Source organism: Pseudoliparis swirei, chromosome 12 (assembly GCF_029220125.1).
Source record: "Pseudoliparis swirei isolate HS2019 ecotype Mariana Trench chromosome 12, NWPU_hadal_v1, whole genome shotgun sequence".
Taxonomy (NCBI): Eukaryota; Metazoa; Chordata; class Actinopteri; order Perciformes; family Liparidae; genus Pseudoliparis; species Pseudoliparis swirei.
Window position 1 is genome coordinate 18,510,672 of NC_079399.1, and position 13,307 is coordinate 18,523,978.

General features: G+C 44.6%; 2 protein-coding genes across 2 annotated transcripts; one reads left to right on the plus strand and one right to left on the minus strand.

The window, feature by feature from the left end:
• Positions 1-932: 932 nt before the first annotated feature.
• Positions 933-9,249, plus strand: ufl1 (UFM1-specific ligase 1). The gene is made up of 19 exons (XM_056428330.1): positions 933-1,108; positions 1,272-1,417; positions 1,562-1,590; positions 1,704-1,801; positions 2,154-2,268; positions 2,416-2,546; positions 3,466-3,524; positions 3,618-3,764; positions 3,916-4,091; positions 4,181-4,360; positions 4,754-4,880; positions 5,168-5,290; positions 5,492-5,612; positions 5,690-5,856; positions 6,281-6,411; positions 6,616-6,696; positions 6,774-6,859; positions 8,171-8,351; positions 8,796-9,249. Exons 1-19 carry the CDS (start codon positions 1,032-1,034, stop codon positions 9,015-9,017), a joined length of 2,397 nt encoding a protein of 798 aa, XP_056284305.1. The 5' UTR covers positions 933-1,031; the 3' UTR covers positions 9,018-9,249.
• A 367-nt stretch (positions 9,250-9,616) lies between these two features.
• lyrm2 (LYR motif containing 2) lies at positions 9,617-11,740 on the minus strand. The gene is made up of 3 exons (XM_056428333.1): positions 11,653-11,740; positions 10,932-11,072; positions 9,617-10,196 (listed from the first exon to the last, which is right to left on the minus strand). The coding sequence occupies exons 1-3, from the start codon at positions 11,695-11,697 to the stop codon at positions 10,116-10,118; spliced, it is 267 nt and encodes an 88-aa protein (XP_056284308.1). The 5' UTR covers positions 11,698-11,740; the 3' UTR covers positions 9,617-10,115.
• Positions 11,741-13,307: the final 1,567 nt, after the last annotated feature.

Genomic DNA, 13,307 nt, shown 5'->3' on the forward strand with positions numbered 1-13,307 from the left:
AAGTTTGAACAAATCTACTTACAACTTTTCTTCTCATTCTAAAACTTGGCCCCAGGCAACTGATTTCCTTTCTTCTTGACTCTCATAGAAAGTGTGTATGTCATACAGTATCCAGCTACAGACACACTATATACACACACACACACACACACACACACACACACACTATATATATATATATGTATATGTATATGAGGGAGGGGGGGGGGGCATTTCAAGAAGTTATTAAAGTCTTCACGGCTGTGAGACACTTTTACCACACACACACACAAGGGCGGTTCTCTCATCTAGATTGTGCTTTTTGAAAAATCATCTTGCAATTAATTACATATAAGCCTGCAGTGAATGTGCATATGACACATAATTAGAGTATTTCACTCCTACCTAGGTCCTTTGCCGGCATGATGGCGTGCTTCATACACCACAGCGCCATCTGTTAAGCTCCCTGGAAGCAATGTCATGGCTTGTAGTCTACCGCTCCCTAGTGGTCACGGGCTGGCACTGCAGCTCGTTGATATTATGTTTTACATGTGTGGCAAAGGCAGGAATGCAGTGTTTTAGGAGGGGGATTTCCTAAATGTTTTCATGCCAAGGAATTGAAAGTAGAATTGTAGACTGCATTTTTTTCTTCTTTCTACGTGTGTCTATATGTGTTTATATATTTCTATTTCATAATATAATATTTTAACTTTGATTTATTACTTGGATCCACTTGTATTTATTCATAGGGTCTGCTTCAATTATTTCCTGTTACCTCTGAATTTAATAGCGATCCAATGTCTGTAGGCTGTGTTGCTGACATGTTGATGTAAAAATAAAAAGGACAAAATAAAAAATACTATGTTGTACTCGTAAGGACATATTTGTTTCAGCGCGCGTGAGGAAATTTGTCCCTTCTGGCTCTCGGTTGTCCGTCACCGTAAACGTGACGTGTGGCTAAGCAGGAGAGCTGTCTCGCTAGCTGGTTTAGCCAGACTTCGCTCCTTTGACGACAGCTGTGTTTGTTGCGCAAACACTTCAAACTTGTAATAATGGCTGCGGACTGGGAAGAAATCCGCCGGCTTGCCGCGGACTTTCAGAGGGCGCAGTTTGCGGACACGGTGCCAAGGTAAGCTAACAGCTGTTAGCAACGAAGCTAACGCCAGCTAGGGCTTAACTTTACAGCCAGCTGTGAATCATCTTATTATTTTATATTTTAACCTCCGTCTTTTGCTTAATGTATCTAATGAATAGGGGCGGGGGAATTTTAGTAACGTTAACGTTTTCTTCAGGCTGTCGGAGAGGAACTGCATTGAGATTATTACAAAACTGGTCCTGGACAAGAAGCTCGATGTGGTGCACACGCTGGACGGGAAGGAGTACATCACGCCGGGGCAAATCGGCAGGGAGATCCGGGATGAGCTGTACGTCCACGGAGGTCGGTATCATTCATATATGGGAATGCATCACTCCCTGGTCCCTCTGTTGCCATACCCATTTGTGCTTGATATAGATCTGAACTATTATCCACTGAGATCTGGGCATGATGACAGTGAACACATCATTGTTTTCTATTTCACAGGGCGAGTCAACATCGTTGACCTCCAGCAGGTGTGTATTAGCAAGTTGGAAGAGTTGTCTTGAGGTGTGTGTGTGTGTGTGTGTGGTACCTGGAGGAAGCTGCAACTCTGACATCATTGTGTCTCGGTCTCCCTCTTTTTCAGATTATCAATGTGGATTGGGTCCACGTTGAAAATCGAGCGAGTGACATCGCCAAATCGGATAAAGGGGTGCAAATTGTGCTGGGACAACTTATTGACGAGTGAGTACTGAGTGACCAAGGCAATGCGAGACTGTCTGTCCATAAAAGAGTTAACGCATCCTACATGATGAGTGGGGGAAAAGACACCATGGTACTTTAACAATATTTTAATGTTATCTTATCTAAGATTTCAACAGATGAATAAGAAAAAAACCACAATTGAATACAAATGTTTACTTGTATGATCAATAGAGTACCAAGCGTACGCAGATCTAAATTCAAAAAGGCAACAAGCAAATCAAAATGCAAATGCTGAGAAAATATTGTCACTTTTTTCTCAATTCAATTCATTTTGCATAGCCCAAAATTACAAATGTGCCTCAAAGTGTCGGCGGTCTCGTCTTCTCTGCAGCACGTACCTGAACCGATTGGCCGAGGATGTGAACGACAAGCTGCAGGAAGCCGGTTTGATAAGCATTGCAGAACTGTGCAAGAACTACGACCTCCCGGGAGATTTCCTATCCGAGGTGAGTCGAGAGAAATTTTGCAACACGTTATGAATTGCTGTCATTCAGCCTATTGATTGGTAACCTCCCTCCAATAACCTCAGCTTTTATGTGTGGCCGCTCGCTGACTCAAATGAATGCGTGCCTGTTTTTTCTAATATATCTCAGGAGCTTTCCAAGCGTCTTGGGACGCTCATCCATGGAGAAATGGACCAGTACAACAGAGGGGTCATATTCACTCCGGCTTTTGTTTCTCGTCACAAAGCCAGGATCCGAGGGCTGTTCAGCGCTATTACAAGGTAGAGTTTGCCGAGACCGTTCACACATTGGGCCTCGTGGGAGAACGTAGAGTGTAATAAGGTTCGGGGGCAACCTGGGATTTAAAGGAATAGTTCACCCTAAAATAATTTTGCAGACAAAATCCTTGATGAATGGAGGTAAATTACATCACGGTACAATAACGCACCTGCATAGGTGCGTTTTGGGGCGAAAACCCATGTGTTTGGGAAGTAGTGAGCATGAGACTGGGAGTAAACTGCATGAGTTGTGTGCGAGTTTGTCTACTTTCTGTTGTTAAACGCCGGCCCCATTAACTTCAATTCAACCGGGATCGTTTCAGGTTTATTTTTTTTATTCTTCGTGCTTTCTTCAAGAAAGTCATTTCTGCTCGTCGCGGGCATCTTACAAACATGCAACGAATAAACTGAGCGGTTTACAACAAGCGTTCCCCGTTAAGAGAGTTTAGTGAATCTGACCCTGAACACACGTATGAGCAGAGTAACAAACCGACAACGAGGATAAGATTCTGAAGATGTTGCGTGAGGCTCTTCTCGTATTTGTTAACTTCGCATTGAAAATGCGGAAGGTTATGTTTTGATCGCCGGGTATTTATTTATTTGTATGCGTGTAACTCGCATAACTCAAAAAGTATAAAACCGAATCGCATGAAATTTGGTGGGATGATTGGTTATTATCCGGGGACCATTTGATTAGCTTTTGGGATCAATCGGGTCAAAGGTCAATGTCAAGGTCATGAAAAGGTCAAAATCTTCTTTTTACCATAGCACGGTCATTTTTTATCCAATTGGCATGCAACTAATGCCAAAATGTTCATAATTCAATGCCCACTCTTGTGATATGCGAAGGTATGCGCTCTACCGAGTGCCCGTTCTAGTTTTGAATGTGCCACTCAGTGCCCTCCTGTTTGACTTCCTGCAGGCCGACGCCCGTCAACAGCATGATCGGAGCGTTCGGATTCCAGGAACATCTCCTGTACTGTAAGGAGGAGCGGTTGATTGGGTTACTTATTTGACCGGGGGTGACGGGGCTCGATATCTTGACATTTTGGTTCGTGGTTTTGTCGTCGCCAGCTGTCCTGGAGGAGCTGGTGAACACCGGACGCCTGAAGGGAAGCGTGGTTGGCGGTCGGCAGGACAAAGCTGTGTACATCCCCGACATTTACACCAAAACGCAGAACTCCTGGGTGGACTCGTTCCTCCAGCAAAACGGATATCTGGGTATGTCATTTTTTTTAAATCATCATAATGAAAGTAGGTTATTGATGCCTACTGCCATGATAGATGGTAGCCTCTGATTGGACGGTTGTCAGACAGTGGCGCATGTCTGCCCTGCGGTCCTAATGACGCTGCCGATGTCCGTCTCCTGCAGAGTTCGACGCGTTGGTCCGACTGGCCATCCCCGACCCCACCGGCTACATCAGGAAGCGCTTCAAGTCCAACAAGCTGCTGTTCCTCAGGGCAGCCTGTGTGGGCCAGGCTCTGGTGGACCAGGTGGAGGCCTCCGTGGAGGAAGCCGTCAGCTCAGCCACATGGACGGATATACAGGTGCTCGCACCGCTTCGCCATCACTGATTTTTTGGGAACAAAAAATACGAGTCGCCTCTGTTTTTCATTTCCGCTCTCGCTCTTCTCAGCCGATTTTGCCCAGCTGCCTGTCAATGGAGGACGTCGGGATGTTGATCACCCAGGCCATGAGGAACACCAACGTCCAGTCCTCTGCCCGAGTGCTGGGGGAGACGGTCGTCGTCAGCGAGAAGTTCATCAGCAACTGCCTCTCTTTGTTCGATGACGCCATGCAGCAGAAGGCTGAGAAGGTAGAGCCGCCGGGGTCACGCCTCTCTATGAGGTGTCGACATCTTCGGCATGGTCCGTTTCTACGAAGAAACTGGTGATGCAGAAGTTCACATGTGCTGGTTCCACCCCGGAAACTTTTAGCCGGCGGCTGTTATCAACAGGTATCGAGGTTAGCGAGACAAGCTTGTGCGATAAGTCGCTCTATGGGGAGCGCAAATTAAATGTCTGAGCTGGAGGACTCGCCTGCCAGTTCCCGGACAGTTGCAACACAGAGAGAAAGAGAGTTGTGTATGAGAAACAAAAGTCATTTTAACAGCGGGCTAAAAACAGGAGGCGGTGTGTGTATATATACTGTATACAGGCCCGATAAAGAGAAAGCACTTTAAATTAGAGCGTCTGTGTTTTTCTCCCAGGAAGTCAAGAACAATCCGGTGTTTCTGATCACTGAAGACGATCTGAGGCAAGCGTCCATGCTGACGGAAAGCTCAGCAACTTCTAAAAAGGAAAAGAGGGATGCAGAGCGCAAGAAGAAGACCACAGGTTGGTCCTCCCCACTTAACACTGAGAACACACACACACATACACACACACACAGGAAACACTTTTAAATCCAGTGCAGACTTCAATGGTTTTGCTAGAATGAGCCGGTCCCCATGCAGCAGACACACACGCATACAAACTTGCACTGACAAGCATACATTTTAATTTAATTATTTGTTCTATAGAATGTCATCAAAATGCAAACTATGCTAGAGCCGAGGCTATGTCTTCAAATGTTTATTTATTTTTGCCAAAAACCAAAACACACCGGCCTGTTTGTCTCCCAGAGGGCAGCGGCAGCGTGAAATCTGGCGGCGGAGGCAACGCCCGAGAGTTCCGCATCCGTAAAACCAAGAAGAAAGGGAGGAAGGACGAAGACAGCGACGAGGAAACCGGACCGTCGCAGCAAAGTACCGTCCCGTAACGTCTCTAATGCACATTGGGCCTGTTCAGTGGGGCATTTTTACAACAGCGTAATGGCTGCTTGGCTAGAGATCTCTCCCCAGGGTTGTTAAGCTCTCTTTCTTTTTAAAATCTTTTTTTTTAAAAGACAGAAGTAGCTGCCCTATCCCTGTGAGACTAATTAGCTTTTGTTTTACCTTTTCGTGAAGGCCGCAGTAAACCGCCTGCGGCCCCCTTCATGGCCCAGGAGGACGTCGTCGCAGTTTTAGAGGAGAGAGTGAGCGACTGTCCCGAAGAAATGCTCTCCGAACTGGCAGCATATTTATTAAGGTACTGCATGGCTTCCTGTTGAAAGTTAGCTCCTTTTTTGTTTTGTTCTGCCGACGCCAAGTCCGTCATCTCTCCAGGCCGCTGGCCAAAGCCTACCAGGAGGTGCTGCGGGCGGTGTTCATGTCCTCCACCAGCGCTCCGTCCAAGGCCAACAAGAAGCAGAGCATGAAGGATCTGCAGGAGGAGATCAGCAGCCTGTACAACAACATCCGACTCTTCGATAAGGGGAACAAGTTCTTCTCTGGTAAGTGCTGCTCTCGTCCAGGTACAAATAAATAAATAATATTTGATGCAATCTTTCCCAGTGCTTTTGAAAAATTTGTAACCAAAATGTTCTGTTTGTTTTGTTTGCTCCTTTTGTCTTTTTATTGTTTTCTCTGCTCGATGTAAAGAGTGTTTGAGTACCTCGAAAAGCACTATATAAAATGTAATCTTATTAGCATTATTATTAGTTCATCAGTGCCATGAACCGCTGGAATAATTGTCACCCTTTTTAAGTTTGTCTCTCTTCGAAGACGTGAAGAACGTTGCTGTCCGTCGTCAATTTTGCACAAAGCAGGATTTTGAAGCATCCTGATTTTGGCAGCGCAGCCGTTAATTGCGTTGATATTATTTGATATTTGATTTGACGCTGGAGAGGATTCATGGGAATGTCTCTCCTCGTGCAGATGAGACCCAGGTCCACATCGCCAAGCACGTCCTGAAGACCCTGTGCACCGACGTCGCCAACATCTTGGTCAACTTCCTGGCCGCTGACCTGATGATGTCCGTGGAGAATCCCGCAACCATCAGCAACGAGGTTCCCGCTCTGTTTTTCTGCATCTCCTCTCGGTAGCTTTTTAAATATTTAGATAACCGCAAACAGCCGTGTGGGGGGCGGGGGGGGAGGAAGGAGCCTAGATCACATTTGAATCAAGGTGGAGCTAATTAGGACATTGAAATGCACTGTGGGACTTATTGGAGCTCGGACTTGATCGTGAACCCCGCTGTTGTGTTGCCTCAGGTCCGGGTGAAGATTCTGGGCAAACTGTCCGAGGACACCAAAGGACCTCTGATGAAGCTGCACATCTGCCTGAGCGGCAAAGTGAGTCGGCTCTCCGTCGGTTCCGCCGCCGGCTCTAACGCAGTGACGGGAAGCTGTTCGCTCTTTGTCCTCCGCAGACCGTCGAAGACTTTCTGACCAACATAGAGACGTGTGCAGAGGTGTGCGGGTTCATGCTGAAGAAGGTGGACAAGAAAAAGGAGAGGTAAGGATGACGCTGTTGTCTTCTCTTTTTTTACTTTTAATGCTTGACTAATATATATATATATATATATATACGTACATATATGTGGATATATGTGTGTTTGTATATATGTGTGTTTACATATATATATATATATATATAATTAGGGCTGTGAAACGATTACAAATTTTAATCAAATTAATCACAGGTTTCTGTGGATTAATCATGATGAATCACATATTACCGATATTCTCGGTATATTTTTGTGAGAACATAAAGATTCATGACAAAAGACGGATATATACATTTATACATTCTTTTTTTATTCATAAAAAAACCCCAATGGTGCTGCAACTCAGCAGTTATTTAGCAGTTCTCTTCCATATGGAACATTAATATATCTTCATTGTTAACAGAATGTTTAAACAGAACATTTTTCTCTTTTTTGTCAACCATTAACTCCACCATGATACAATCTAAAGGCCCTCTAGTCTTCCTTTAGCAGCTGCTGAGGCAAACTAACTGTGTGGGTTTTCTTCATGAACTGGGCCGTGATGAAAGGGACGGCGGGGACATTCGGATTGTGCCGCTAGAGGTGAAACTCTTGGACCGGCGCGAGACGGATGAAAGCGAAAGCATTTGTCAAGAATGTTTTCATTAATCACGAACGAAAGTCGGAGGTTCGAAGACGATCAGATACCGTCATAGTTCCGACCATAAACGATGCCAACTAGCGATCCGGCGGCGTTATTCCCATGACCCGCCGGGCAGCGTCCGGGAAACCAAAGTCTTTGGGTTCCGGGGGGAGTGACTTTTTTTGTTGCTCCGTCTGCGGCGCGTGAGACGGAGAGCCGAGAAGTGTTAACGCGACACGTAGAGACAGAAATGACATACTGCTGTGTAGAGACGATCAACAACAGACGTTTAGTTAAATAAAAGAACAAAGACGTGCTGGCGGAGATTTCAGGGGGGCGGGCCAATTGTTTTAAATGTCATGCGATCTACCAATACGACGCCGTGATCGACTGGTAGGTCGCGATCGACGTATTGAGCACCCCTGATCTAGAGGAAGTAAAAGTCGTAACAAGGTTTCCGTAGGTGAACCTGCGGAAGGATCGTTACCGATGAACAGCACGAGCGTCTGCATGAGAGCGGACAGAGTTCAGATTGAAGTGGTGTATTGGAAGCTCATTCTGCGCGTGCGTTAAAAGAAAATAACTAATTAATCCTGTAATTTAATCATCACGCGTTAACGTGTTATTTTTCACAGCACTAATATATATATATATATGCATATGCTGAATGATATGTGTGTGTGTGTGTGTCGTCCAGGCAGGCGCTGTTCCTGCACCGCCAGGCTCTCGCCGAGCAGCTGAAGGAGGCGGAGGACCCGGCCCTGGTCCTCCACCTGACCAGTGTGCTGCTGTTCCAGGCCAGCACCAACTGCATGCTGCACGCGCCCGGACGCTGCGTGCCCCAGATCATCGGCACCCTCACGGGGCGGATATCCACGGTAGGAAAACGACACGAGAGACGTGTAAATGAAACGCCTTTTTCTCATTATCCTTTCTCTCTCCATTAACACTCGAGAGCGCCACCCGTGATCACACTTTACTTATGGTCAGATTGCCCACAAGAAGTCCGATAGAGAAGAATTCTCCCCACCGAAGGAAGCAAAAACATCAAACTCGTCACGTCGTCTGAATTTTGAGCCCCGTCGTGCTTTGTGATCAACCGGTTTGTATCTCCATGAAAACCCACCGTCGTGCAGCTGTAGCTCACTCGTAACGGGCATGTTTATGCATTCAGTTTAGGCTAAATGCTTCAGCAAACATTGGCTGTTTTTCCCAGACTCCCCAGCTGCCTCTAATCGCCATCTGCTGCGGTGTCGGGGCGCAGTAAAGCGTTTTTTTTTGTTGTCGCCGTGACTAAAACCGCTGAAATGTTCTCGTTGCAGGAGCAGCAGCAGCTGCTGTCGGCCTACCAGAGCCTGGTGGTGAAGCAGCTGGTGAGCCAGAATCAGAGCAGGAAGCAGCAGCAGCAGGAGGGAGGGGAGGAGGCCGAGGACGAGAAGGCCGAGGAGCGGGAAGAGGAGGCCCGCGACGTCCGCACGCAGCTCGCCGCCCTGACGCCGCAAGTCAAGGATCTGATGCGGAAGGCGTCCGTCACGGAGGAATGACCGGTTTTTTCCCCTATGTTTTAGAGAAAAAAGGACGCCGGGAACCGGATTGAGGAGGAATCATAATAATAATGTTTGTTTCTTGTGTGTGATTTATCACATGTGGTCTCTCCATTACATTTTTTTTAAAGGAAATTCTTGTATGGGATATCGCACCCTGTAAAATTAATTTACACGAAAATCCTCTGAGGTTCTGATTTTTCATGCTTTCATTAAAGCTCTCTAACTATTGCGTCAGAGTTATTTATTAGAAGCGGGTGTGCAGTCGACGGGCCTCGTGCAAGAACCACTGGTCTGGACAGAGTGGTTCTGAAGTAGCGTGAGTTTGCAGTGTTCGCCTATTTTCTCGTATTTAGAAAAATTTCTTTGTATGAGTTTTCTTTATGGATCTCTAAAAGCAGGACGTCAATACAGTATGGATGGGGTAGAATGGATATCCCAACATGGTTTTATTTCTTGTTTTTGAACAGACGGCCTGTTTAGGTTCGTCTTTTGGTCGCGCTGCCGGAGAAAAGTCAGCCAGCGTCTTTTTTCTTCTTCTTTCCGGCTGCACACAGTCGCCGTTTAATCCGCCCTCACAAAAACAGTGACCAAAGCTCTGACGTTGCATCCCTTTTATGCATTATGACATGTGACACTATTCAATCCTCAATTTATGGTGTCTCAGGAAGGTGTTGCATTGTCCCTTTTATTAAAAGTTATGTTGCTGTACATTTAATGCAGCGATGCGCATAAATGGTAATTATGTGTAACTTGTATGATAATGCCAGAAAACCGTGTGCATAAAAGAAGATTGTTCACGTTCATGAGTTCCTCTTTAATACTTACTATATATATATATAATATACAGCACAAACAAGTCTGGCAAATCGATGAATGAGTTTCCATGACGATGGTCCTCACCACTGTATGCTGAACAGCAACACAGGACGTTTTCCAGGATGATGCCTTCCGGTCAGTTCCATCAAAAAGATGAACGGCCAAAGACGAGCGTCAATACACTTCATATTGTACACAATGACACCGCCCTGATCAGTCGGTCGTCCGAGTCTCCACAGAGTCCAGATCAGCCAATAGTCCACAGCAAAACCCAGGATGTTAACTGCCGGCCAAAGCCAGAGAGCCCTGCAGCTCCTCTAAGTGGTTGTTAGCCTGTGTGATCATCATACGGATGGCATCCTGAATGGATGAGGCAAAAACAACAGCAGTGATGAGAGAGCAGCCGATGCTGGGAAAATAAGTACAATGTCTCAACACGTGTTCCATCTCCAAAGTGCGAACGTGGTTTAAAGCAACAGAAAAGTAAGAAGACCTCGACTTCGGACGGCTTCTTTGGGCAAACTACACTTTTTTAATTAATTAACTTGGACCAAAAAACAACCCATTGCAACAATACGCATGACAATTAATACTTTGTATTATAATGCCAAAAGTTCCCTTTTAAAAACGTTACACATATGGGACGTTTCCATTTGTACACATCTTTTGCTACCTTAATGCTGAGCGTTCACACGACTCCCGAGAAGGAGTTTAAGAGCGCTTCAGAAGTTTGGAAACTCCCACAGTTGTCTTGTGGTATGAACGGCGGAAAAAAATGATGAAACTGTAAACAAACTAATGCATAAGTGCTCTCAAGTAAAAGAGAGACTTCAACCGCCAGCAGAGCGACGAGTGTGTGCTTGAGAGAGATGGTTACAACACTGCAGGTCTTTCTCAAAGTAAGAAATAAATACACATAATAATAATACAATTCTGAAAATATGTCTGAGTTTTTAAAAAGGCATATAATAATTTCTGGAACCAAGCAACACATGTACTTCCTGTTTACACCCAGTGTATCCGAATAGTCATGGATATATATATATATATATATATATCCATGATATATATATATATATATATATATATATTTACCTGGTTTGTGGCACTCTTGTTCCTCTTGAACTCGTCTCGTGCCCAGTCACTGAGGTACTTCCGGTCCGCCTCGTCTGGTACCTTCCGTATGGTCCTCATCATATTTCTGTAAATCCCCAAAACCCTTTGTCTCTGTAAAAACTGTCAAAGAACCAACAGTTTAGCAGGCCAGCAACACACATTGTCTTTACAAATAAACAAATAAAATAAAGCCTGATTATCACGCTAACATTCTCTACCTAAAGCTGCAGCCCATAAATAATCCTAACATCACGATATCATAGTGTCTTGTTATAGCAAAGACTCTTGCACAAATTGAGATTAACTCCATTACTTGATAACCATATACACACAATTACACATAATGTGGCATGTTATCTGTTAACTGTATATGCTGTAACGTTAGTGGAGTTGTTTGTTAACCCTGCGTGGTGCTAGCTTATGTTCTGCCACTAAAACAACACCGTCGACCGCATACACTACCTATTATTTGAAACTTCAGTCGCTGTGCACCTAAAATAGTTGAAAAACGGATAAAAAGTGTTTCTCTCATTGTATAAACGATTTAAAATGGACACAAATAGTGTAGCTAGCGATGCTCTACAGCCGCTCGGAGGACTGCAGAGGGGTCGCATTGCGGCTGCGCAGTGGCAGACAGTGTGGTGAGCAGTGAGCGACATGGAGTGCGCCGCTCTTTACTTTGTTGTTGCGCGTATTTTACCTGTTTTAGAGAAAGCGCCGCAGACGGCAACCTTGAGACTCCCATCTTGCCCGCGCCACAGCGTCACAAAGCGGATGTTGTGATCGCGTTGCTTCTCTTCGTTCAATGGCCGGTTACAACAGTTGCCTATGGAGGTGAATACTGACACCTACTGTAGCGGAGTATGTGGTGCGAGAGCTCACCGAGCTCACCGACCCCCCCCACCCCCCCCCCCACACACACACACACACACACACACGGATTGCTTTATAGAATAGGTACGTGATAATATTTAATTATATAACAACAAAATATGATGACTAAAATAAAATAATAGATTGTATCCCATTTCCAGTTGAACAATGAATGTGCCTACAAGGTCACATTTCCTTACTAAAATACAATCCATATTTTGAACACTTCTTATATTTTTCACTGGATTTCTTGCTGTGGTTTGCAGGCAAACAGGCAGGAAGACCAGTCTGTCGAGGAATAACCCTGAGCACAAGGAAAAGACAGTTGTTACAATCCAGGAATAAAGCAGGAAGGACAGACCAATAACCAGAAAGGCCTGAAAGCAGCTGAGTCAACAACCAGAGGATAAGTGAGAGAAAAAACGAGGTATATATATATATATATATATATATATATATATATATTCTGATCAATGGCATGTGTGTGTAAGCTGAGAGATCATGGAGCTGTAAAAAAAGAAAGAAAAGAAAGTAAACAAAGAGGACGGCACATGTGTGTTCAGCCGAAATCAGGTGATACTTATTTATTTATTCAATATTTCATTTTGTTATATATTTGAAATTACCTCTCACCGCGTGAGGAAAGAGCCCGGAAGACAATCAAGTCGGGGAGTAAATAGTATTAAATAAATACCCACAATTGGACACGATGTGTTTTTGACGTTGCAGCAAAGTGCTGACCCATTCGTATCTACACCATATCAAGTCCCCACAGCCTCACCCACTCAACTTTACCAGGTGACGTCAGAAAGTTCCTGAGGGTTCAGGGTTTGAGGCCTATGGGGGGACACTGGGCCCTCGGGAGGATGGAGGCCCCAAACTGAGGGAAAATGCTCACCTTTTCCCATCTTCACAATGACTGCTTTGTACACACTATTCAAGACATTGAGATAGGAACTATGTATCCATTGTTTTCTTTTTTTAGTTTATGTATGACCAGAAAACAAGTGGGCACTTTTAAGAAATAAACTACATTTTAGTGTTTTTTGTTGATGTTTTTTTGTGCTTGCATGTTACTTCTTTTTTGCTTCATTACATTTTTTGATCTTATTTTGTGTCACATGTACTTTGTCAATTTATCTTTGTATTTTTACAAAGCATTTTGAATGACCTTCTCTTCAGTTCGCCCTATATGACACAGCGCCACGTTGCTGGAGTTGTCCTTCTTCCAGTGGGACACACTTAGAAGCTTGCAGAGCTATCTGCTTTTCAAAGAAACTTCTCCATCTCTGCTATTATTTAATTTACGATGTCAAAACTTTCGATAATTAATAATTGCACTTGAAATTGTACGAAAACTTTTACCGAGCAGCACATACTTTTGACACAACATGATTATATAAGTCTTATCTTATTTATTTCCTGGCAGGAAGGAACTTCCACAGTGATCTCATATAGTTAATCATAAAATAAACATGGTGC